Source organism: Barbatula barbatula, assembly GCF_947034865.1.
Source record: "Barbatula barbatula genome assembly, chromosome: 10".
Classification (NCBI taxonomy): domain Eukaryota; kingdom Metazoa; phylum Chordata; class Actinopteri; order Cypriniformes; family Nemacheilidae; genus Barbatula; species Barbatula barbatula.
In genome coordinates this window covers 886,879-914,142 of record NC_136773.1, presented here as the reverse complement: position 1 = coordinate 914,142, position 27,264 = coordinate 886,879, and the positions used below count along the sequence as shown (strand labels likewise).

General features: G+C 40.0%; 1 protein-coding gene across 2 annotated transcripts; it reads left to right on the top strand.

Annotated features, from left to right (window-relative positions):
• The first annotated feature begins 26 nt into the window (after positions 1–26).
• On the top strand, positions 27–20,404 carry tmod2 (tropomodulin 2). 2 transcript variants are annotated; one of them, XM_079465938.1, is made up of 10 exons: positions 27–171; positions 7,027–7,202; positions 7,949–8,105; positions 15,306–15,428; positions 15,719–15,790; positions 15,913–16,043; positions 16,262–16,369; positions 16,545–16,688; positions 17,266–17,410; positions 18,256–20,404. In XM_079465938.1, exons 2-10 carry the CDS (start codon positions 7,077–7,079, stop codon positions 18,285–18,287), a joined length of 1,038 nt encoding a protein of 345 aa, XP_079322064.1. In that variant the 5' UTR covers positions 27–171; positions 7,027–7,076; the 3' UTR covers positions 18,288–20,404. The 2 variants fall into 2 exon arrangements, with proteins under 2 accessions (XP_079322064.1, XP_079322065.1); XM_079465939.1 differs by having other exon boundaries at positions 74–166; positions 18,256–20,398.
• The last annotated feature ends 6,860 nt before the right edge of the window (positions 20,405–27,264 follow it).

Genomic DNA, 27,264 nt, shown 5'->3' with positions numbered 1-27,264 from the left:
TGTGGCTTCGATTGGCTGTTGTACACGTCAATCATCAGGGCATCTCTAGCGTCTAGTTTCCTGTGTTGCCGCCCTTGGAGCGAGACAGTGAAGACGGGTGCGGGACTTTCTTACATTCCCGAGGCGGAAAGGACAACAAACGGTTGAGACGCGAGGAGTTATTTCTGTAGGGTGAGATATATATATATATATGCTCGCTTATTCTCACATATAGAAATGTTTGAGTTTTGTGGCGGAGCGGTTGACTTTAGCTGGCTAAGCGCTCGAGCGCGCGATCAGATGGGTTTGCTAGATTACGCATTTACACTCATATATGAAATGACATAATGAACATATGACGTTGATTTCTGTATTTAATGCTCGATCTGAAATCTCTCACCAATGATGTTTATCTGTTTACCGCCATATGTGATGTGCACACCCATTGCAGTGACTGCTGTCAAAACTACATGAGACAGCGTGGCAAGTTTAAACTGTAAATGTTTATGAAATTTTGGGGGACTATTGCTGAAATATGGGCCATTTAAATGGGTGTATTTTAATACATTGATAAATCTTTAAAGGTTGTAAATATCATTTCTATGCTTGCGGGGTGAACCCTTTGTGAAATGACATCATCATATGCACTTGATGCTGATGGCCTCTCGTGTGTCATGGTTTGCACTTGCATTCGGTTTCTATAGCAATTGATGATGATGATGATGATGATGATTATTATTAGTTACCATATCTGTCCCCACGAGGACTGAGCTCCTATATCTTGTCTCCACCCGGGGCGTGACCATGTGTGGCTTTATTTAATGCATTACACAATATAATAATGATAACAAAACTATTCTGGATTAATGAGGCGCTGTTCCAACAATGCATGTTGCAAATCAATTAAGACTTGATCCAGTACAAACCATTTATAGTGCTTTTCACAGGTTATACTACTGCTAAACAGCTTTACACAAGGACACCATATAAAACACAAAGGGCCCGTTTCAATAAGGAGGTTCAACCGACACGGACTCTGACTTGATTTACACAGAGATGCTTTATCACTTCATTTCTACAGTTATGTCTGCTTTTATTAGTTTCTTACATAGAATACTACCATTTGTGAGAAAAGAATCTGCTCTGATGTAACGTGCGGCCCCGAGGGCTGATGTTATTGATGTAAGGATGGATGAGATATATCTAACAGGGATGCTGCGATCAGGATCTTTGCGGCCGATAGTGAGTGAGTACAGATTTCTTGTCATCGTGATCGGCCGATACTGATCCCCATTCCGATGCTTCAAGCTTTATATAACTGATCTGTGAACGCTCTGATCACCGTTAACCTTTTTTCAGTTATAGATCTTGCCTTTTGTAATATTTGTAGAATTTTGTTACATTTAACAGTAATTCTAATGTAATGTAACTATTGTTTTAACAGAGTACTAAATAATCACAAAGAATATTCGTTATACAGTGAACATTTTAATATGCCTTTGCAATAAGACTTATTCAAAACAATATGAATGTCAGTATACTTAATAAAGACAAAAATAAACCGAAACAAAATGGACCAGTCTGATGCAAACTACAAGATGTATTTAAAATGGTCCAATAGTAAACTGCGGAAGACAAATAAACATTTAATCTCCTAAAATGGAGAAGTCTGATGTAACTTAAACATAGTCCAATACAAGTTTGAGGAGGACAAAATACAATTATAAAAAAAGAAATGTTAGAGTCACATTACTAACCGTTGCCCAATTTATCGTATTCGGCACAGAGGTTGCGCTCAACTTTTTCATTGTCTGTCATTTTCACGGGTCATAATGTTTATATACACACGCATGGCTCTGCACCGCGTGTCTCCACTGATCCCTCGTGGGTTTGCCTTCTGCTTTGGACAATGCTCCTCCACGTCAGATTTCTTTGGAACATACACTGCAAATTTTCTCTAAACGTCGTAATAGTTCCACACAGGTGATGACATGACTGCTGTGCCAAATCATTTGCGTCCTCACGCATTCTGGACGCCATCGCGCGGTGACGTCATCGAGTTGCGATCAGTTCGTGAAATCGGCCAAGTTAGTAAGTACCGTTCGAGTCTTAAATTGTGATTATCAGCGTTATGATGAGGTGGCGTAACATTTCCGCCACACGCTTGGGGTAATCAGCCAATCCCAATGACTGCTCAACTGGCCAATCAGAGCACACTGCGCTTTCCAGAGCAATAGTAAAAATCGACATGTTTTAAAAAGAGGGGTCATAGAGGAGCTACAATAAGCCGTTGCATTTTGAAGTGGAACTGGTGCACCGCCAAAGCCCATAAACGTATGTCATTTAAGATGGATAGTCGCTACAGGACGGAAGTGCCCACATTGATAAGCTAGTATTTACAATAAACGAAAAAATAGGAATTGTTATTTTAAATTTCACTGGGACTTTAAGGCCATCTATACGGCACTGTACTGCCATTATCTTTTGGTACACAGGCACATTTCCAGTCCTTTTTTCCCTTGTTTATAGATGCAGATGATCAATGTGACAGGAGCTGTAAGGTTTTGAGTCTCCCTTTAGATTCTATTCAACTCACACCCACACCGCTCTTCTTCTGTGTCCTCTAAGATGAGTTTTATGAGTGAGCAGCACATTAAAACTACATCGCTCCAGTGACATGTTTTTCATTGATTTCGACCAACGGAGATTGCTTATAGTGCAAATGCAGTGTGGCATCATTACATTTTGATCATACAAAAAATGAAATGCCGCAGTTCTAAAAAGCATTTCTCGAAACCTCTCGTTTAATGATATTATGTAACATCATAGGGGTCGGTCGTCTCTAGAAATCAGGACCTGTTTAGACCATTGAAACCCCATTGGGTTTGGGTGAGGTCTGAGAATCCCTGACGTGATCCAAGACGTGTGAAATCTTTGGAGTGTGAAAGATCTACATTTATCCTAGTCAGTGCTATAGAGATAAAGAGTTTGTTTGAATAAGCCCTTCCCTTTTAAAGAGCACATGTCTCAATCAATGCTCTTACACAATAACAACACACCCTCCGTCTGGTTTTCATAAGACCTCGGAGGAAGTGCTGGACGAGAAAGAACCACAGAAAAGATTTGGTCACTCTCAGGAGCCCAGCTAAATTTAGCATTTTCCCATTCTAGAGAACTCATGTAGTTTTACTTATATATATATATAGGTTTACTTAAGGATAATAGGTTTCTTGTCCGAGATCATCGCATGCATCTTGAGATTGGTGTGAATGTTCTTCATTCTGTGCAGAGATGCTTTGCTTCCATCATGTGTGGTGGTCGTGTGACTTTGTGCCCCGTTTCTTTTCCTCCGTATTATGGGTTTGTCCTGTAATGCACATAATACGGCAGACAGGAGAGAACAGAACGGGACAGATTTCCTCCTTCATTTGTCTGTCTGTCAGATTAGCTTGCAAGAGGTGTTAAGATTTGTCTGATAGAAAGCTACAGAAAATACCTTCTAGTTCCGTCTTGACGGTTATCACAAAGGTTGCAGGTATAATCCAAGGGAAGAGCGACCCAGAGCTTCCAGAATCACATTCCATTTTTAGCACTGTTTAACCCTTAAGACCCTTAAGCCCACTTTGCTCTAGGTCGTCTGTCCATGTCTACTATCGTAAGTCAGATTTGAACATAATGTTATGAGTGAATCTAGCTCTGTGGTGAGCTGCTGACAGCTACGTGCCGGGTGTGTAATGGCACTTTTCCACTGCATAGCACTGCTCACATTTGGGGGTTTTCCACTGGGTACAGTACCACCTCGGATGAGTTTCCAAGCCGATACCAAAATGTGACGTGTTTACACACAGATCACCGATTGGGCGAGAGAATCATTACCAGCGTCATTGGATTCACAACACATTCATACACATTTTAAAATGTAATTTTGGCATTTCGTTATGGGCTTCATGACGGTAAAATAGAGATTGAGACCATTAACACAATGCTAAATGCTACATTAGCTTACCCTCGTGCGGCGTTGAGCAAAACAAATGATGGTTGTCTGCTCTTTGCTGTAAGATTTCCCAAGCTCTGTTTTTTGTGTGTTTGTCGCGCTCGCAATGATGCTACGTCAGTAGAGGGGGCGCAACCATGACGATAGGTTTATAATCTCCACCCACTTGGAAGTGGTACTAAACTGCTGTGGAAAAGCAAACTGAGGCGAAGTGAAATGAACTGTACCGAGCAGAGTCGTACTAAACCTGCAGTGGAAAAACGCCATCAGTGTACCCAAAAAGGATCATTTTAAAACATTATGGTCAGGTTTTGTAGAGCTTAAGCTAGGACTAGATCTTAGTTAAATAAGGATATTTATAGCGTGTATATAAAAATGCCTTAGATAAAACATTATTGGCTTGAGACAAATCAAAGGCACTGACAAATTTGAATATTTTCATTTTATACGGGGACTAGTCTTAAGCCTTGTCTGTGTAACATTGAGTCATTTAGTGTTAAATAAATAAAAGGGACAAAACAAGGTTAAGTTAAAAGTTAGACAAAATAACTAGTTAAACGCGAGTGTGTTGTTTTGTGAGAACTTTATAGCTTTATGTACTCTTGTGAGACTCTTACAAACTTCAGTCACTACTCGAGAGCTAAGCCGATAGCAATCCTGCTGAGCGGCCCAACGGCGATTTACCACACGCTTCTCTTACTCTTAGTGAAAGTCCAGTATGCTTAGCTTTTAAGCACTCAAGTTAGATTGAGTTAAACGTAAAGTCTTGCTGTGATCATTTGGGTTTGAGTTAAATACTTAAAACTCTTTAATATAAACTCCAACAGTATAGCCGGGCTTTCATCACCCTGATTTTTATGCACATTTTGAAGTTTCGTATCAGAAACCAGTGATGGAAACTACTAAATAAAAAAGTGATGAAACTTTGCACTATGGGACGGCGTAACCAGAGGACTGATCTTGTTATACAGCATCTGAAATGTTGTTATGGTCATTCTTAAATGCCCGAGCAAAGTCATCAAAGTATTTCTGTAACTTAAAGTAAAAGTAAAAATGCTGATTTGAATGTAATCAAGCATTCAAATTTTAACATAACAACATTTATTTATGAAAGTATGATATGCTTTATAATGTAAGAAAATAATAGAACTGATTATTTATTGGAAAGAATGCCAAAGGAGTAATACATTATTCCAAAATATCATTATTAGATTAATCAAAAAAAGAATCATGAGATTAGTCAACAATAAAATACATTGCTCGTTGCATCCATTAACGTATAGCACATCAAACGGTGTCATTATTCAGACATTTGTTTACTTTCCACCTTATTTGTAATGTTGACTTTTGTGTATTACACTAAATTCAATAGTTAAGTGTCTGATTTCTCTTATCACCAAAGCAGACACACCGCTCTCCCATCTTTAGTCAGGCTCGGCTCAAACAATGCACTGTGCTCCTCACTGCTGATTGGCTACAAGGTTGTTTTGGTACTCGGCCCGACTGTGTCTAAACAAGCGTAATTCTGAAATCAGACACCCACCCCGCTTTGCTTTTGCCCGTCGTTCACTTGGTCCATCTGTGCAGAAAACAGCAGCACATTCAACTGACCGACCGTTTCTAGAATGCTGTCCCTATTACTGACTGCCTGGGCATATGAACGTGAACGTTGATGCTAAAACAACAGATGTATGAAGTAATGTTAATGATGATTAGTGTCTCTCATGAAACGCAGCATGGTGGGGAGTGAAGGTGAAAGGTCAGGCTCTTTCCAGATGGGAATGAGATTCTGCAGAATTCAGTTCCAGCAGGAGGCGGGCGGGCATGTGAGGGGGACACACAACATTTGAGAGAGGTGGCACTGGGGCTATTTAGTTACGCAGTTGGTGGCATCATCAGAGTCATGAGGCAAGAAATAACTATCACTTCATTCATGTGTTTCATACACAAATAAATCAATGACGAATGCATCATCATTATTTATGATTTGATGTTAATGTTCTCCACCATATATAAAGCACATCTTTAACAACTAAAGTACAGTTTGCTATTTTCTTTCTTTATTTGTTGTGAACAACTCCTAAAAGAGAAGACAAATCCTGTAATATCCGTGAAGGTTTTGGGGCCCGTCCTTTGTTGAATGTCATAAACCCAGATCTTTATTATGCTGCTGCCCCTTTAAATCGGCCCTGCAAACGGTGCCTCATGCATTCTGACTTCTTTACAGTGTTAAACGTGTTGTCTTCTCATGGTTAACATGGTCAACTTGTCACAAAACCAGGTATTTCTGTGCTCCCCCAGTGTTCATACAGGTTTCAGAAAGTTTTTTTCCAACATGAAAAATGGTAACGTAACAACTTTTCTTAGTCTCTTATTGAATAATTCTCCTGGAAAGGCACGCGCAGAGCGACCCAACATGTGGTGGTAGTCTAGAGCCCCACTAAAAGAATCCCTTATGGTTCAGGACGTATATAGAGTCAGTCAAGGAAATGCCACTTAAACTTGCTACTTAAACTGTTGTTATAATTGCTTCCAATGTTTCCTCATCTGTAAGTCGCTTTGGATAAAAGCGTCTGCTAAATGACTAAATGTAAATGTAAAATGTAAACTTCTGTTACAGTTAAAACAATATAATCCTGAGGTCAGAGGTATTTCATATGTATGTAACTCTGCTGTGAATGCGATCACAAACACTTCTAGATTCTGATCAAATGCATTCCATCGGTTTTACTTGCAAGTACTTTTTTTCACAAAAGTTCACCATTTATTGCAGTCGCAGCCTAATTTGCCTTATTGCTTTTTCTTTTGTAAGTTAAATGCTAACAAACATTTTTGCCTCTCTACAAAGACAGTAGTTATTTTGGGGTTAGGTTTCTATTCTACTGAAGAACAGATGAAAGTGAATGAGTGGGCTGTGAGTGAATGAACGGGATTGTGTTTAGTGCTGTTGTATGATCTCAGCTTCTTAAACGCCTCCACTGAGAGAGAGAGAGAGAGAGAGAGAGAGAGAGGAATAGCTCGTATTAATGTTTTATTGAATTGTCTGTGTGCAGACCCTCACTTGAACTGGACGGCGGTCTCTCTCTGACGGGCAGCGTGAATCATGGCTCTTTCCTTTAAGAAAGATCTGGAGAAGTATAAGGAGATTGATGAGGATGAGATTCTGGATAAGCTCTCAGAGGAGGAACTCAAACAGCTGGAGAGCGCTCTGGATGAGATCGACCCAGAGGTGACACACACAAAACACCTCCATCCCAAAGCTGTTTATATTAAATGCAAAAACTGTTGTTATACAGAATGTAAAGCTGACTTCACGCCCTATGTTGCCTGACGAATGACATGGTACATACAGATGATCAAATCATATACATTTTGTTTTCCCAAATTTTTGTTTTTTTACTTTGACATTTTCTGTGTTTTCAGTGTTTTGCTATACAAAAGTTAATACATTTGTCCGTAAACATACTTAACTACACTATAATATTTACTACAGTAAACCGTGTAAACAGTGAAACACTTGTAAAATAAAGTCAGGTTAACTCTCAGGTTAACTAAGTTCATGTGTTTATGTCCTTGTGTAGTGAGATACAGAGAAATCCACGAGTGTTAAACTGTGCAACTCATACACTCGCACAACATTTCAATAGTAGAATTCCACTTTCGCGATTCCTTTTCCCACAGATCATAGAGCCCGCTCTCTACATCCCTGTGTTGTAAACAACTTCACATCTGTTTGTTTATCAGTAAACAGAGCTCTGGTGTCCCATATACAAGAGCTTCTGATTCACAAAGAATTTGTTGTAAACGTTGTAAACGCTTCAATTTAGGTCTGGATTTGATCCTTATTAAACAGATATAAGCAATAACATTAATATTGTTGATGTGTTAAAACAATGTTAAGTATTACTTCATTGGTGTAAACTCAGTTTACAAGTCTTATGGTTTAATATGTTTAATCTATTCTTTACCACCCAGAATGCTTTGCTGCCAGCCGGACTCAGACAGAAGGACCAGACCACAAAGATGGATACCGGTCCGTTTAATCGTGACAAACTCCAACAATATCTGGAGAAGGAGGCCATGGATTATAAAGACAGAGACGATTTCGTCACCTTCTCTGGAGAAAAGAAAGGTACAAGAATGTGATGTTGCCCCGAGGTTTAATACGGTCAGGAAAATGTCTGGATTTTTTATAGGGCTGGACCAGAATATTTGATTATTCGGTGGGTTTGCATTTGATTTTCAATTTTGAGATTAGAATATTCTGTTATTTTCTAACACCTGACTTCCCCTGTGAAGCGGCTCTCATTTGCACTTGAATATGAATCGCCCATGAGTGAACGTCATGGTTTAGTTATAGAAAATGCTGAAGACATCGGGTGTGTGGGAACACTTTCAATCCAGTAAGGACAAGACAAAGTCAGTGTGCCAAATATGCAGTTTGAAACTGGCCGACCACAACAGCACATCATGTTTGAAAAATGAGACACGTGAGTTCTGTAAGTAGTACGCTTATAAAAAATGCTAGTTTGTGATTTATTATGTGTTCAACTTTATGTGATCTGCTTATGAAAACAACATGAGAGCAATTAATGAAAGATGCTTTGTTCGGTCTGGTCAGCACTGCATGATGTCCGACAAACCTAACATTTGGAGCAGTTTGGGACCCGGTAAGGACACCGGTTGCGTGTTACTGTCGCACGTACCCAAAGAATTTTTTCTTTCGGTGGCAGAATGAGGAATTTAAACAGTCTCATCCCAAAACCACTAGTCCTGTGTTATATGTTTTGTACCTACATACTGTACATCTCAAAAGTTTCCAATTACTTGTAAATTATGAGAAAATCGTCATTCTAAACAGTGACACGGGGCTGTGCAGTCGCCTGTCAATGACGCCTTTGTTTTCGCCTTTACTGACGTAGAAACTGCATGACAACAGTGTCATGGACAAATGCGGAAATCGTGTCTAGAAGGCCACTAGCTTGTTTCGAGCAGTCACTTTTTTATAGACCACAATTATACGCAACATTTATAACGTAACAACATCATTTCTCGTTCCCGTCTGATTGATGGCCACCAGCGGCGGAGTTGAACATAACAGGTCCCATCATTCCACGCTCCTTCACAGCGTCATCAAGCTACGCCATTGTTGTTTTGATCGTGCACATTTTTACAAACTGTACCTTTAACTGCCATAGTTTTTATTCAATTTTAATTTGGGTGGAGCTCAAGCACCTGTGCACACATTGCCAAGAAAACACAGTCTTCAGCTTCACTCACTGCATGCGGTTCATGTCCGGCATCTTTTAGCACTGGGACCGCTCCATCTATCAGTTTCAAACCATCTCCAAATCCAGCGGTATATCCACCGTTTATACAACATCCATCACCCAAATGGAGCGAACAAACAACACAGCTGAACTTCACGAACATTCGAACTCTGGCGTAGTGTATCGAGCACAGAAATACTGCGTCATCCTCGTTTTGTGACAAGTTGACCATGTCAATCATGAGAAGACAACACGTTTAACACTGGAAAGAAGTCAGAATGCATGAAACACTGTTGAACCACCCCTTTAAGGAATACTTATATTGATATAATATAAATAATATCTAGCTGCCTTCCTTTAGCTTTCATTATTAAACTCGTAGTGCTTTCTGTGACAAAGTGACCCGAAACGGTGAGGGTCACAACTATTATGCTGTCGTAACACACAAAACGTATTATAATAAGTATATTGTTTAGCGCATGCGACCGTAAATGCTGTTTAACACATCACATGCTAATGTGTATATATATAGTCTTTATAAGAATGCGATGTGCTTGGTACACACATAAAGTTTATTATATAAACATATACTACCACACAAGCTAGCAAGTGTAATATAATGTTATTCTTACGACTTCAAATGTTCTGAAATATTTTCTTAAGAACAGCCCCTGATTCTTAAAGATGAACTGCATTCTCACACTCATCACTTCACACAAACAGTACTTGGCTCATTTAACTGGTTTCAACATCTCAATCTTAAAGAAACGGTTCACCTAAAGTTGACATATGTTCATGGTTTCCTCCTCCTCATGTCCATTTAAAGCCTGTGTGACATTGAGCGGTTTACTGATAAACTGATACAATACAAAAACTTCCTGTTGAGTTAGTAGATGATTAGCTGATGATCAAGGGAAAACAGGGCAGAAGGCATTCAGACATGTGAAATAAATATCAATATGAAATATTATTACAAATATAAATATTATTCATAGACGTTTGTAAAGCAGCTGCTGTACAATAAGAGCATTCAGTGACCAGAGGTCACACTAAACCTCTTGAAATGAATTTCACTCATGTGTATGTGAATGCTGGAGACTGCTCATTCCAGTGTTGAGGTGTGGTCATTTCATATCGCTGGCTTTCAAATGGAGGAAACGCTGATAATAGCAGTATTGCCTTAAATAGTTTTTAAAATAACAAAACCGTAACAAGCAAGTCAGTCTATGGTGTGAGCGCAGTAATAGAAAGCAAATGTGATTCATAGTAAAGACTGTGTTGGCTGCGTGAGACCAATAAGCAATATAGCCAAAATGACGGCATACAGCTGCTCTTCAATGTACGTGTAGTGATTTGGTCAGACCGTGTGGTGTTTATAAATCAGGATTTATTCAACATGAGGTGTTATTCTCATTTCTTAACATATAGTATAATATGTGAGAACAGTATGATGTGACATAGCAGAGAGAAGAAGTGAAACAGATCTCAAGTTCCAACAGAAGACCAAACGCAAACATGTGATGATAGTCTCTCAAACTCCAGCGGGTATAACATTATACATTTGATAACAAATGACCTGAGGATGATTTTTGACTCGTGTGTTATAGGTGATGTAATGCGGTCAGCAGTTAGAACTCGGCTCAGCCAATCGGACTCGAGCACCAGAACTGACCGTTTTATAATGTTGTGTTTATCACAAGCTTCTTCGCTGGTGTTTCTCATTATAAGATCTCATTCATGTGAATAGATCTTGATTGAATGTGTTTTATCATTCATCCGCTTAGGAAAAAGTCCCTTCACTGCCAGGACACAAGGTATCTTCAAGGAACAAAGGTTAAATCATAGCTTGAAAGGTCTGCTTTATTTGTAAAGTGATCCCAATGAGATTGTCCCTCTGAATTGACGTACAGTAGGTCTAGTGCAGATGCTGCTATTCTCTTATATGAAGAGAGATGTTGGTGTGTTGTTGTAAACAGTGTCACAGTGGCTTTTATTTACATTGATGTTCTTTTGATCACATGGGACAATCTTGCGTAAACCAAATTTGCATGTGGATGGCAACGCAGCTGTTGTGTGTTACAGCTGTCAGACCGGTGGAGCAGATTGTTTTTCCTCTTTGCCTGTGTTTTATTCTCAGTCACGTCTCATTTGCTCAGTTTTTGGGGTCACTGAATGCTAATGTGTCATCATTAATTCATTTGTCTCCGTCTACAGGACACATACATTTAAATCCCCTCATACAGTTCCCTTGTGTTTCTGAAGTTGGCACAGATGACATCGTGCCTCTGCTTTTATATGCAAGTACATGAAGAACATGCCTGCGCAGACTGGAGAACATGAGTTCAGAGAGCAGGAAACAGGAAGTGCTGGAATCCTCTGGGATGAAGCCTTAATGGCTTTAAGCGACCGAGAGAATGTGAGCGATAGGCATCTGTTTCTCTCTTTGACTGTATGTTTCTACGGTAACACAGTGAGGGTGGCCAGGCATGATGGGATACGCCTCAGGGCTCCTGTCTGTGGTTTGAATGACAGTTTTAGTTTTAGTCTGTGTTGATTTATTGGATGTGTAAATGGGTTGAATCGCTCCATGTCTTTTCTCTTTGCTGGGGGTGTGAGCAGAATCGCTCAATCTCAGGGGACAGAAGTGGACGTGATTGGGTCCAGCGAGGACAGGAAGTTCCCGGGGAGGGAGAGGTCAGCCCAGTGGCTGCGCCGAACCCAAAAGACCCCGCTATGATGCTGCAGTGGTTCGGTTGAACACCAGCTACACAAACGCTTCACATCTCCCTGTGAGCGAGGGCTGTTATATACTGTATCTTCAGTACAGAACGTCTCTGTTCATACCCATCACCAGTGAAACCCAAGGTGCAGTGTGATTGGTTAGTTAGTGATCCGTGTTCACACATAACATCTGAAGTTGTTTGGTTTGTTCTGATGATGACTCGAGGACTCTGTATGAAAGGTCACATGAGCTTGTTTTGACAGAAGTCACAGATGTCTTGGGTGGGTGACCTCAGTTTGCAGCAACCAACTGTAGCTATCTGCTGACTACAGCAACGGGACAAGCATCACTTTAGTTTTCTTTTGAAAATCGACAAATCTGATTATTCTCTGTTTTTAGTGGACGTGTTGACTTGAGCAGCTTCCAGCATTAATGACACACGCTCAAGAGCACCATGGTGGAGTAATGGTTCAGTGGGATTCACAACATCAATCCCAGATCTTTAAGCACTAAACTATACCATTTTGAGGTACAGAATACAGTAAGCTTTGCGTTTAGAATGGCATGTCCTTGTTTCTTGTATAGAGCTGCTGTTGTAACATTATCCCGAGTCTAAATCAATATTAATAATGACACATGATTTATTCATGAATGGATGGACTCACTTGGTGAATGTGTTTTTCACACGTATGACTGATTAAAGATGTAGATTTGCCCTTTCAGCCTGCGGCACCACTGACCTTCAGTTGAACAAACAGAACGTGCCGCCGCTGACGTAAAGAGGAGGTTTGATCCCTGATACAGGTGATGTCCAAGTGCTTTCAGGTGTTACTCTGGAAGCCAAACATGAAGACATCACAATAGCATGTGACTGCCAGATTCAGAGTTATGTTTTCATTTGCCGTCGTTAAAATAGTTGCGGGACGAGCTAATCCACATCCTCGTGTCCTGCTGTTTTGAGCTCCGTACTGTTTTGTTAGTGGTTTCTGTTGCACAAAGGCATGATTGTGTTGTTTGTATTCTTTTGTACAGGCCTTAAAGGCATTACATTTTTCCATATGTGTTACACAGACAAACAGCTACGTTCCGTGCATATGTTTATCAAATGTTTTATGATCATTGAAGTCTGTGTGTTGACAGGGCAGCAAATCCCTGAAAAACCAAACACAGTTCTTGTGTTTCTATGTTGCCTTTTTTGTCCCCATCCGTTGACATTGAATGAAGGAGAGCTGCTAAAACTCATAGTTATTCAACAAAATAGTTTGTGATGAGCAATAAATGATGATATAAGTTTTTGTGAACTGTCCCTTTAAAAGCATATTTAATGAAGAACTACAGTATGTGAATGGGTGGGTGGCTAGTCATTGCTTAATGGGCCAAATGGTATTTTATTAGTGATAACCATTTATGCTTCATAGAATGACTGTAACTGAGCATAATCGTTGTGATGATAATGTTTTTAAAGCAAGCACAACACTCCCGACATGGCCAGAAAATCATTGCACTTCCACTTTACAGGAAATAAAAAGCACACTGCATTTGTACTATTTTCATACTTTTTTGCAAAACCCAGAGACAAACATTATGAGTGACCAATAGTTACAAAAATGACAAAAAGAGGGTGTTCTCAATTTCTGGTAGAAACGCTTCTAAAAATTGCATTTTCTGGGAGGGGGGCTTGAAGGTATCATTTCCATCTGTGGCATAGAAATAAAAGTTAAAGCTAGAGGTTCAGATCCCATAAGATGCAGAACACACCAATTACTGTGTTAATGCGAGCCGTAGTCTCTCACCAAATATAGCTGCACGCAGCGAAGATGGGCCCACATAACTCACAATATCCACACGAATGTCATCATCAACATACATGTATGTGTAATCTGTGCAACCAAGATGTTTTTACACAAAGGGGTGCGACAGAGTTCCAGTGCCAAGCCCATGTGCCAACCTTTGCCTGGGATTTATCATGCAGTTCTTATGCTCCGTTCCTCAATGAATTGCGGTTTAATGCAGGGGCACATCCGAAAGCCAGAGGGCGGTCTCGCCCAGAAAATGGTACTTCCGCAAAAGAAGAACCATTTACACATGTTGTTCCAGGAAATGCCAGTGGGCATATTCTATCGCTCTTCTTCATACCTATTCATGATGATAAAGAATATTTAGAATGATGTTTGATGAGTGTTGCTTTTTCAAATGCACTTTATAGATGACTCGATCTCGTAGTGATTTTAGATTGAGTCGTAGTTCCTACTGATCAAAGAGCCGTAGCTCATGGAAGAGCTGTGCATCAAACAACGTTTTTGCCATTTCAGAATTGCCCTAGACGGGTAGAATTGGTGTGAATACTTCGTCCCAGCCTTAGGCCTTTGCTCCTATGGTGCTTGGGCCCTAGTTCCTCTGGCAAGTATGCTTCATTATCCTCACTGTGTGATGTTTGTCTTTGCCAAGCCACAAAATGATCTTAAGCCAGAAATTGATCTGTCACCACAAGCAATGGTTAAAAATTCTGCTCATTCACTTATATTGTGAAGTCTACTTGGATCGGATTTATAATCTGGCTCTAGAAGTGTAATAAGTCTGCTGTGTTGGTTGAGGGCCCAGAAATCTTAGAAAGCTTTAAATAAAGTCTAGATCTAATGTCATATTCTGCTTCAGTGTATCGAGACAGCAATGAGTTTTTGTGGCATTCACAGGCTTGAGTGTCTGACATCACTCTCAGAAATGCTTGCGAATGTGGAAAACTTGAGAAACCAGTTTGTCCGGGCTAGATCAGAGATTGAATTTGACGTGTGTCTGTGTGTAATGAGAGGTTTGTGAGCAGTCGTGTCATTATGATGACTGGAAAGATTGTGTCATATTGTACATAAAAGGCCAGAACCAGCTGTTAATTATAAGGCATCTTAAAGCACCCATTCATCCTTCATCCAGGCATTGTTTACTCGCCGTTGTTCCAGACACCGCAGGATGTTTAGCACCAGGTTATAGTCACGTGCAGTTTAGATGAGATGAGTCAGGACATTTGACTTGGATTTTAACAGATGTGGTAAAACACAAGGGCAAGAAACAATGACATAGGTTTTGTTTTGTGTGAGCTGTCATGTAAAAACTGTCTTCATATACTGTGCGAAACATCTCATTTCTGTGTCACATGTTGTGAATAAAGCTGTGTGAACCGAAGGAACTCCTCACGAGACCAGCTTCATGATTCTCACGCTCATGTTATCATTAAACGATAGACACGATATTATTAAAGTCTTATGCACTTGTCTTGATGACAGAAGAGCACATTCAACAGCATATTGTGAATATTTCATATGGTGGTTGTTTTTTTTGGCTGCAGGAAAGGCGTGGGTGCCCAAACAGAAACCGATTGAGCTGCATAAGGAGGAAGCCACGACCCTTGACCCGGAACTGGAAGAGGCTCTGTCCAGCGCTACTGACACTGAACTGTGTGACCTGGCAGGTACACAACAGATGAATGATGGGATCCACCTCTCTAAATGTCACACGCTTCATTCTTTCCATGCGCTCATGATGTCGTGATGAATATAAGGAATCACTGTGGCTTCATCAGTACCATTGTTGATAAATGATGACGCATACATTACCCAGTCAAATGTTCACGTTCACCTCGTCATTATAGATCTTTACATATTCAAAAATGGATGATATAGTGGCCAAAATGTTTAACTCCAGACTTCTGTCATAAGTTGTTCCTTGTAAATGTAGAATCTGCTGTTGTTGTTTGTGTAGCTATTCTTGGAGTGAACACACTGGTGACCAGCACACAGAGTTATGACGCCACCTGTAAAGACGGTTATAACAGTGAGTTTATTCACCTTGTCTTAGACTTGTTTCAAGATATGTGTTTACAGATTGTGACCGCACAAAGGCTGTTTGTGACATCGCAGAGCTGTGTGACAGTTCAAGGGTGATCTGTGTTGTAGATGTTATTAAAGGAGAGAAGGTGAAGCCGGTATTCGATGAGCCACCAAACCCAACCAACGTGGAGGAAACTCTCCAGCGGATCAAATCCAACGATCCCTCGCTGACAGAAATCAATCTGAACAACATCAAAGTACGTTCAAATCCATTCGGTCATTTCATCACAACACCACATTCTGTTCAAAACAGAAAGCCGCTGTTTATTATTGTTTTGATTTTCGAGAGCTTGTATTTGACACACTCGATAACATTGATATCACAACAATGGCACTCGTTCTCCATTTGAGAAAAAAACCATCTCCTCATGCAAACGGATGATGTGTAACCATATGTTTTGAATGTTTCTTCCAGAACATTCCCATCCCGACTCTGAAGGAGATTGCTAAAGCCATGGAGAGAAACACTCATGTGAAGAAGTTCAGTTTGGCTGCCACTCGGAGCAATGACCCCGTGGCTGTGGTGAGAGACACGACAATGTGCATCAAAGCTTCATTCCTCATGGGTTGTGATTGGATGAATGTCGTATCTATGGGCGATGAAACAATGACACATTTTTAAACCCTTGACCTTAGAAACTTTCACTTTGTGAATGTTGTGTGTTCCTGAAACTTTTTCTTTGCATGTCTTCGTGCAGGCGTTCTCAGATATGTTGCGAGAGAACAAGAGCCTGAAGAGTCTGAATCTGGAGTCTAATTTTATCACGAGCGCTGGAGTTCAGGCTTTGGTTGAAGGTCTGAGGGACAATGACATGCTCTCAGAGATCAAGATCGACAACCAGGTACCATCATGCATCATACCACCCTTCCACTTCACTATTAAAGGAAAGCCAAGACAACACTGACCTGTGTGCATCATCAGTATTCAGGCCTGTCATGATTATAGTGAACATATTGATTTCAACTGAATGTGAATATTATTGACAGTGTCTCAAGGCCATTGCACATTGAGTTCGAAATTTGCTCACGTTAAAAAATAAATTCGACCTCACATTGATCACAATTCGACCTCACACTCAATCACATTTACACACTGCCTCCCATATTTTCGTCTATCCTAAAATAATTCAGAATGGGATCGATTTCTGCGTTTCCTCTCATCCGTAGCGAGCATTTTGAGAGGTGTTTCGACAATTCAGAGACACCGAACAAACAATCAGCAAACATTAAAATCGGGTTTGGATCGGTATCGGCCGATATTTGTAAGTTCAGTATCGGAATCGGAAACTGGTATCGGTGCATCCCTAGTTTCTTTTAAACTGATATCCGTTCATTTAGTGTATGTAAAGGCACTCCGTGAGATGTTGAAGTAGACGTTGTGTGATACAGATGATGATGATGTTGTGTGTTGGATCTCAGCGGCAGCAGCTCGGCACATCGGTGGAGATGGAGATCGCCAAGATGCTGGAACAGAACACGGGCATCGTGAAGTTCGGCTACCACTTCACTCATCAGGGTCCTAGAGCCCGCGCCGCTGCCGCCATCACAAAAAACAATGACCTGGGTAAGTTCACATGTACTGGCACTCTGCATAGACTTTGTGTCAAACACAGAGAGCTTTGGTGGACATTTGATTGATGGACACTGTGGGGGGAGGGACGTAGGCCATGGTGTGTCCTGATTGGTACTTTTCTGTTTGCAACTATAATAAGCTCCTCCTACAGATTTCAATCTGTGTGACCCATATCACAAACTATCGTTTATAGTTTACATACTGCAACAACTAAAACTTGTCTGGAGTCTCTGCAGGCCATTAATTGAAACATGTGCAGAAATGGACATTACTCTCTTTCTTTCTCTTTCTTCGGGTAAAGTTTGGATCTGTGTCCTGTCCTCCAGTCCTATTATGTTAGCACACACACACAGACTGTGTAGTGTGACATGATGATGATGATGATGATGATGATGATGTCATGTGCCCAGCTCTGCTCCAGCGTCAAACACATGTTTAGGTATAATGTGTGTACGCACGGGTTTGATCTGATGATATCTGGGCATGTACGCTAACAGTCTGTTTCAGTTGTTTGTCAAGGTGATACTGTGTTAGTTTTTACTCGCATGTACATTGTACTAGAATTGATCAGATCCACACTGGGTTGAAATCACACACGAACTAACCAAACACATAATGTGTGGATCACTTTACAGCTTTTCTTCCAAGGACCCAAAATAAATAATAACACAAGTTCATTGAAAGTTCTTTAATGGACGGACGGTGAGTGAGTTGTGTGTGTTTGATTGATTTGTGTAACAGGATAAGGGTTTGACTAACACACCTGAGCCTCTTTAAGAAGCACATCTCATTAAAGCATCATGACCATAACACGTCTTCATCTCTCTCTCTTTCAGTGCGGCAGAGGCGAGTAGAGCGAGATCTGTAGAGTCTAGTCTCTCTCTGGAGCTGATCAGAGTCTTGTGCCAAACCCTCTGAGGGATCCACTTCACCTGAAGAAGGGACACAACTGGATATTCTCCTCTCTATTGTTTATACTCGACCATCTTTTGTGTTGTTTTATATGAATATTATTGTTGTTGTTTATTATGCAGCTGAAAAAACGAAACTTTTTTTGTAGTTTTGTCATATTTTTTGTGTAAGTGTTCAGAATGGACAGGTTTAAGACGGTTACACATCAGGTTCTAGAGAGATCTGGGGCTGATTCACAATCTGTCACTCAACTGGACTGAATCTGCTGTGTTCCCCGCTAAATGTGAGCTTCACCTGGTGGCATTGAGTGTTGTGCTGAAACACTTTCTCACTTCCGTCACTCTTGCTGACTGCCACATTTTCATCCGTTTGTGTTGTAGAACACACGTGCGTTTTTGAGAAACTGCAGGGGTGTGTCCCAGTTGTATCTGATCCTCGAGATTGAAAAGAAAACTGGTTCTGGATCAGCACCCATGAGAACGTTGACCCGTTTGACACCCACTGAACCATCTGTGCGGTTTAAGATCCACCTTTGACTTCTCGCGTATCGCTTGAAAGTGCTGAGAACAAGTTAGTTGTTGTCAGCTGTAGATTAAGCTGAGACTTATTTCTAATGTAGATAAACAGCTTTTTTAAATAACTATGCCAAAGACTAACATCGACATGCTCTGAAATTTACTCTGGCAGGTCAACTTGTGTTTTTTCGGGTTTAATATAGATGAGTTCATGTAGAACATTTCTGATGAGGGACGTGTAGAGACGGAGAGTAAATAAAGACCAACTTCAGGTGATGGGCGGTCCTTCTGCAGCCTCCACACACTATCACACGCATGTTTGCATGATTTCTCTCGTCACTCCAGCTATCTGACGTGATCTGTACATGGCTTGGTACGGATGTGTTCATCGCTGGTGACGGTGTGTAATGTAGAGCACAGAGGCTTCGGCGCGCTGGTCTCGTGCTCGCTGTGCATTACAGTATATACATGCTTTACATCTGTGCTACACTTGGACCACTTTTCTCACCTCGATGTGTTTTCTTTTGTACTTTTTTGTCTTGTAAAGATGACAGAGCCTTGTGTATCAATTGACTGTTCGTCCTTTACGTTCTTTGCGAACGCATGCCGAGTCGTGCGTGTCTGTGAGTTTGTTTTTTCCGCTCATCTTTCTTCGATTGTGGGTTTAACGGTTCATGCTTTGCTCATGTTTGGAAGCAGGACCTGTGCACAAGAGTTTGTTTCAGACATCCATCTCAAATCCTCCTCAGAAGAGATTCCTATGTATGCATTCAAATATCATGTATGTCATGTATTGAACACAGCTCATATAATGCTGAGGTTTTCTATGTTAATACTACACGAGTCCAGAAGAGGAAATCTTGTTATGTACTGCTAATAACATACAACTCTGTAAAATATCATCCAATAAAAATGTATGTTTTTACAGATTTGCTGTTCTTTGTACCAACGAACGTTTTAACACTTTGTAGTATTTGTATAACTGTTCATTAGCACGTGTTCATTCATTCATAAATGGAGACTAATACATTCCAGCAACTGCGTAGATTTGTAATGACTACTAAAGATACCGTTTTAGCTTCTTGATAGATAATGCTGTAGACCGGTCACTGGTGTGTTCAATGTTTGTAACCTGAATCCAGTCAACGCAGGAACAGTTCTCAGCAGCTTGAAGTACAATCCATCAATAAATACACTGTTGGACAGAATAGTCCTAGTCTTTTGAAACCAACAGTGCGCTGAGAAAATCATTGAAAACCATCTTGCTTTATAACACTGGGTTATTTCTGGGATTACACACAACCTTGTGCCATCCAATTGACTCATGTAACATAACATCATCACAAAACGACACACATCGTGATAATAATGACAGTAAGTGCTATGTATACCCTTATCACAAAGAAGCTCTAGTGTGCTATTGGTATACTTATTTTAAACTATATATAGGAAAGTATACTTTCAGTCTACTTATGTTCTACTTAGAAATATACTTAAAAGTATATTTGGCCTATACTTGTACTTAATTGTTTGCTAATAAATATAACTTCACAAAGTTAGTGGTGTCCTTATTATACTTTTTCTGGACAAAACTTTGGTGCATAACTTGTCTCGCACTGTTTGTCGAAAAACACAAAAAAGGTAAAACACAGTACATTGTGTTAATATAATGATTGTAGTAAATATCTAATGTCAGCATTTCCTGGTGGTTTATTTATCATATTTAGCATGAAGTGAATGTTTGTCTGTAAAGATGTGTCTTTAATCTAGATTTAAATTGGGCGAGTGTGTCCTGGAATAATATCAGGAAGGCTATTCCAGAGTTTAGGTGCTACGTATGAGAAAGCTCGACCCCTTTGGTGGATTTAGTTATTCTAGGTGTTATCAAAAGAGTTTTGAGATCTTAGAGAGCGTGATGGGTTGTAGTGTGATAGAAGCTCTGTTAGGTAGGTAGGGGCTAAACCCTTTAAGGCTTTATAAGTGATTAAAAGAACTTTAAAGTCAATACGATACTTAATGTGAAGCCAGTGAAGGGTTGATAACATTGGGGTTATGTGATGGTATTTTCTGAACTAACTGTAGTTTGTTTATTGATGATGAAGGACAAACACTAAGTAGTGCATTACAGTAGTCAAGTCTTGAGGTCATAAATGCATGAATAAGCTTCTCCGCGTCAGCAACACACAGAATATTTCATCATTTTGCAACATTTCTAAGGTGGAAAAAGGCTGTTTTTGTGACATTTGAGATGTGATTTCTAAATGACAGGTTGCTGTCTAATATAACGTCTAGATCTTTTACTGTATTTGTTGGAGTAACAGTACATCCTTCAACGTCATCTGGTCTTGATGAGATATATAGCTGAGTACATTTACATTTAGTCATTTAGCAGACACTTTTATCCAAAGCGACTTACAGATGAGGAAACATCGGAAGCAATTATAACAACATAGGCAACAAAATACATAAGTGCATCAAAACTAGTCCATTAAAGCCTAGCACAGTATACAAAGCTAAGAATAGTGAGGTTAGTAATTTTTTTTTTTTTTTTTAAAGGAAAGTGAAGATAATTAGGAAAATCATCTGCATAGCAATGGAAGCTAATTCCATGTTTTTTAATAATGTTCCCGCATGTATATGGAGAACAGCAGGGGTCCCAGAACCGATCCCTGTGGTAATCCATAGTTTACTTGCGTTAGATTTGATGATTCCCCATTTAAATGGACAAATTGATGTCTGTCTGACAAGTAAGAGCCTGTCTCTCAATACAGGTATAATTGTGTAAGCGATCTAGAAGTATGTTATGGTCTACGGTATGGAACGCAGCACTAAGGTCAAGCAGGACCAGGAGTGAGATGTTACCTTTATCTGATGCTATAAGCAGGTCATTTGTAATTTTAACGAGTGCAGTTTCATTACTATGATGCGGTCTAAAGCCTGACTGAAATGTTTCATGTATGTCATTATTTTGTAAGAAAGAGCACAACTGAGTCCACACTACTTTCTCTAGTATTTTAGACAGGTATGGGAGATTTGAAATCGGTCTATAGTTTCCAAGTTCATTTGGATCTAAGTTTGGTTTCTTGATTAGAGTCTTAATGACGGCCATCTTAAAGGGTCCTGGGACATGGCCTAGATTAATTGACGAGTTGATAATGTTATAAATGGGCTCAATTGCAACAGGTAGTAGCTCTTTTAATAATTAAGTTGGTATGGGGTCTAATAAGCAAGTTGTTGATTTAGATGTTGCAGTAAGTTTAATGAAATCTTCCTGTTTTATGGGTGAAATAAACTAAAGGTAGTGGGCAACTGTGGTAGGGGCATGAGTCTCCATGCTTAAGAGAAGCGGTCGTAAGCAACCAAGATGCAGGTGAAGGAGTCAGAAAGGGGCTTTCTATGGCTAGGTGAGACCATGGGCGGTGAGGCAGTTTACCTTACGGAAGGCGACAGGGAGCTTTGTAGATGGCACAGACTGAGTAGCCCTTGACAAATTGGGAGATATCCTGACACAAACCAGTAGATGTGGGGCTGATGCTGTTGGAGCCAGGGTCGTCCCAGGACGATGTTCATGGTGGATCCTCCAGAACGAGATGTCTTCGCTGTGTTTCGGCCCGACTCGGAGAGATATTGTGGGGGAGTGATAGCAGATCTGGCCACAGATCAGTGGTTTTCTGAGTATATTGTGAATCCGTAGATTATGTTAATTTCATTTCCTGGAGAGCCCAAAGGTGGTGAGCAGAGAGATTTCCATTGATAAGGGCTTTGACTGAAACAGATGAAGAAGCGGACATTAACATAAAATCAGTGAGAGACAAACGAGCAGCTATAGAAGGAGAACGATAAGTACACACTGAGCGTCGTGGCGGGCGCTTGGGGCAGGATGAGATCATGTGTCCAGATCCCCCACATTATTAACATTGGGGGCTGGGATCTTTTCAAGCAAAACATGTGAAAAATAGCAAACGGCTGCTACTCGTCGTACCACTCAGCATACCCGTTTAAATGTCACCGCTTGCCACTGATACAAAATCTGTTTTGTTGTATGGTTTATCATACTAGTTATCGTTGTTTGTAAGTTTGTATCTGTGTTTCCGGCCATTTTTGTTAGCAATTTAGCTGCATCCACTCACAAAGATAACGTTTTGATATATTTATATATTTGAAATAAAAAGAATCTTCATGAAACACGATTGTTGGCATAAAAGAAAATGACAATACAACGTTTTGTTTGCTTTTACCACGATATTTCTGTTCTACTTACGACTGGTTTTGTGATCCAGGGTCACACATTATTATGTCAAAAATATATGCCGTCAATACAGTTATTACATGTGACCACAAATGAATGTTTTAACTCTCTTTGGTTATTCTTTTTGGTATTTAACTTATTGAAAAGTTGTCTTTTTATTATATTTACTGCATAATTTCCTGTTTTATACTTCTGTCTGTCACGAATATGGTAGGAAGAACCCAAGTGCAGGCAGCAGGTATGTTAACAGGACTTTAATATATATATATATTTAATATATATAATATATATATATAACAGAAAACAAAACCCACAAGGGGGTAAAAACAGAGTACACGATAACTAAACACACTCAACAAGAACTATGTAACACTAAGACTAAAACAAACACAAAGACTGGGATATCCTTAACAGTGTTTCTCTGGAGAAGAGCACTTAATACAATGGACAAGGAATTCCTTATTAGGAATGTAACAATATCAACATAATAGCTGCGGTGTTTACTGCTGTATTTAAAAAGACAAATGAAGACTTGGTCAAAAGTGCCAGAAGTGTTTCATAAACAATTATTGAACATTACCATGATGGACAAATGAAACATGTCATATCCCGTCCTCTTTTCTTTATCCTCCAATCTTAACTGGAACTTACAAAAGGACTTACAATTCCCTATTAAAGAAAAGTGCACCAGCTGGACCTTGACAGAGGTAACATCTATTGTCTCTATGTTAAAGGCCCAGAAGACCTGTCATTTCATACAGTCATGTGACCACCATAATATTGAGACAATTTTGCTATTAGGGCACCATGAAATTGATCACATATTGTTCCATCAATCCTACTTATTATATTAGCATGTGCTTGTCAAGCAGAAAAAGATGTTAAGGGTGCTGTAGAAATGAAAGAGAATTGAATTGACTTTTGTTGAGTTAGTTCACTTCAAATTGTGATTAGGTAACAGATAAAGTTTGATTTGAATCAGCGGTTCAGTGATGTCATTATGACTTCATCACTAGAACACGCGTCTCACCCCTAACCAGGTCAGACCCCTACAGCTACAGGGGAAATGAGTCATGACACTGTGTGTGTGCCAGAGTATGGGAAAGCCTTTGCTTTAGGTTGACGACATTCAAATGTGCTATTTTTACCAGATGTATTCTTCACGTTTGTTCTGGGATTGATCTCGACCCAGATGAAAGGCTGTTCTGTGATCATCTCATGCTGGTTCTGTGTGTTTGACTGAATCAGAATGAAGGAGACGAACTGCAGATCTTCCCAGCAGACAGCACCAGTGAGCCATACGTCATCTGGGTTCGGTCACAGAATCAAATTTCAGAAGATCCAGAAGGTCATAATCCTACATCTCCACATTTTGTCCAGAGAGTGAGCATACAGAGTCATTCCTGACAAAAACACAGAGACATAAGAGCGAGAACCGAAGCAGCCGTGAGGTCCAGTGTGCTCGTGTGTGTGTAGACCCGGTTCTTTTATGTTCTATTACATCACACACACTGCACAAGACATATACACATGAAGTGCACGAGCACCATGAAACGCTCTTCTGTGGAAGTCTCTGGGCTTCTGAACGTCTCGCCGGCCTGTCGACTGATTCATTTGCATAACTCTGCAAACCCTGCTCATGCACAAACACTACATGTTCTAACAATAAGTGTAAAGTGTTTTGTGTGCTTTACACACCAGTGAATGTGACTGGAGGAGGCGAGGCTCTGAAGGATGTGAATGCAGGTTTGCATCAACAGAGTCACTTTTTTCATTTGTGCTTCCATAGAAGTGTATACAATTTTGGCACTACATGCATGCAACCAAATGATGAAACAATGGTTGTGTACTCTATACATTATAACAGGGTAGAGATGAAATGCTTGCAGGGAGACACTTACGGTATACAACAGGAAATACCAGAATTCTCGTGCCGACGCATGCAGTGATGTGTTGCTTAGAAACGGTCAGAAAAGCTTCAGTTGACTACAAAAGATAAATCTCATGTAATTCATTTGGCTAAATTCCACATTCGTAAACGTAAACACTTTAAAGGTTAAACCTCTTTTTTATTCAGTCTTTATGTAAGAATTTGAAAAATGCCTAATGTCAATGAAATCGTCAGAGAACGAAAAAGCTGTTAAAACATGATCAGTTCTATTTCTTTGTTTTAATGTCATGTAATCCTCTTAATCTGTTAATATGATTTATTGTATTAGCATTTTGTTGCTGTATATTTTTAAAAGAAAAAGTGCTTGCGTGCCATCTACAGACAGAAAGAAGAAGAGCATGCAGTACCGACACCAACCAGCAGGAGGCAGTGAAAGGCTGATGATCAAATACTTTCTTTTCATTGCAGTAGTACAGTAACACTGGTTTCATACAATACCGGGTTGTATTAGTATGTGTGTAATGAAAGTCATTCGAGCAAGTGAGTTTAGTCTTCTTTTTCTCCGGCTGTATAGTAAAAACCTTTCATTAAATGTCCATCATATCATCTTCCACACTGATACATGTAAATGTTTCCTTCATGTAACTTAAGGTTAATACTTGGCATTGATGCCATTCTGCACAACTGTTTATTTATTTCTGTATAATTGTTTACCTTTCTTATCTGATGGCTCGAGTGATGGAAAAGGGAAGGGTTGAAAATCTTGAGCTGAAATGGACAGATGGCTCATGACCCAATGTTGATGTGAATCTACATTTGAACATACCTTGAGCTTTTCTGTGTGACGTGTTTGATGAAGTGATGATGGTCAGAGAATTGTCTGGTTTTCTCTCTCTAACAGTACAGAGATGAAGCGCAGATGAATAATACTCCAGAACCCTGGAACACCTGCCGTAGGAACGCTTCGACCCCAGATAGACCGCTGTGACCTCCCTAACACTGATCGCTCATGGTTACACCAAACCTTGACATTTCTGTTGGCCACCTGCTCTTCACATAATGTGTCCTTCACTGTGACTCGTGCGTAGAGTAGTTAAATCGATGCTTTACCCATAATGAGAATTCTGTTATTATTTACATATCATAACATATAACCTTGTCATATCAAACCTGCGAGACTTTCTTTCTTCCGCAGAACACCAAAGAATATGTTTTTATCTGGCACAATTCACTTGCACTGGTTTTGTGTCCATACAATAGAAGTGAATGAGATCCAGTGATGTTCGGTGACCAACTTCCTTCATAATATCTTCTGTTCGGTTTGAAATGACAAGAGGATGAGTAAAAGATGACATCATTTTCATTTTTGGGTCAACTATCGCTTTTAGGATCTGAACCAGCCGCAAGCATTAAACGTCACGTGGCATATCATCCCAGGCTGCTTGCGGAGGAGAGGTGTGCTACTTTTCAATTTTCTGCATTGAAGGAGGGACCTGGCCGTCATGAGATCAGGGCTATATTACAGTATGTTCCTGTCTTGAAGGGACAGTTCATCCAAAAAGGAAAGTTCTGTCATGATGTACTCACCATCATCATATCATTTTGAAGTTGAAGAACACTGAACCCCTTGATCTACATTGAACCCCACAGACTTTTGTTGTCTAGACATTTCTTAAAAGTCCCAAATCACAACCGGACAAGGGTTTTTTGTTCTCAGACTATTTCAGGGTTGACTAAAAACATTTGCAAGGGCTCATTGGAAAACCAAATACAGGCATTTTACTGTGAAACCAATTAGGGATTGCATGCAAAAATGTTTGCATGGGAAAAGACTGATCATCATTCCGTAGACTGGACAGACGAACGTTCTCCACAAGTTTAGCTTTTCCACAGGTCAGTCACACTTGAGCAAAGACAGCAAGCCAAACTGATTTCCCATGATTCCTAGTAAATGTGCTGATGAACATGTGCTCAGTCTCAGTTAACACTGCAACATGGTTGAACACCGAGTGAAAGTCAAAGTCACCCTCAATAAATATTACGTGAAACATAATCATTTAAATCTGAATAAATGAATAGAAAGGATTTAAATGGGGTTTAAACACACAACCTTGCGTTGTTAACACAATGCTCTTACCACTGAACTAGAGGAAAGCTCTCTTAATTCTTTCCCTCAGCTGTATACAGTAGGCTATAAATATGGATATCATGTACACATTATTTGTCTTGCAATATAACCTGTTAAGCGTAATATTTGTTAATGTAATTAAAATGATAT

Coding starts and splice junctions, on each gene's coding strand:
- tmod2 (XM_079465938.1), top strand. CDS start 7,077: ATGGCTCTTTCCTTTAAGAAAGATCTGGAGAAGTATAAGGAGATTGAT. Junction 16,044..16,261: donor TCAATCTGAACAACATCAAA/GTACGTTCAAAT, acceptor TGTTTCTTCCAG/AACATTCCCATCCCGACTCT. Junction 16,689..17,265: donor AGATCAAGATCGACAACCAG/GTACCATCATGC, acceptor GTTGGATCTCAG/CGGCAGCAGCTCGGCACATC.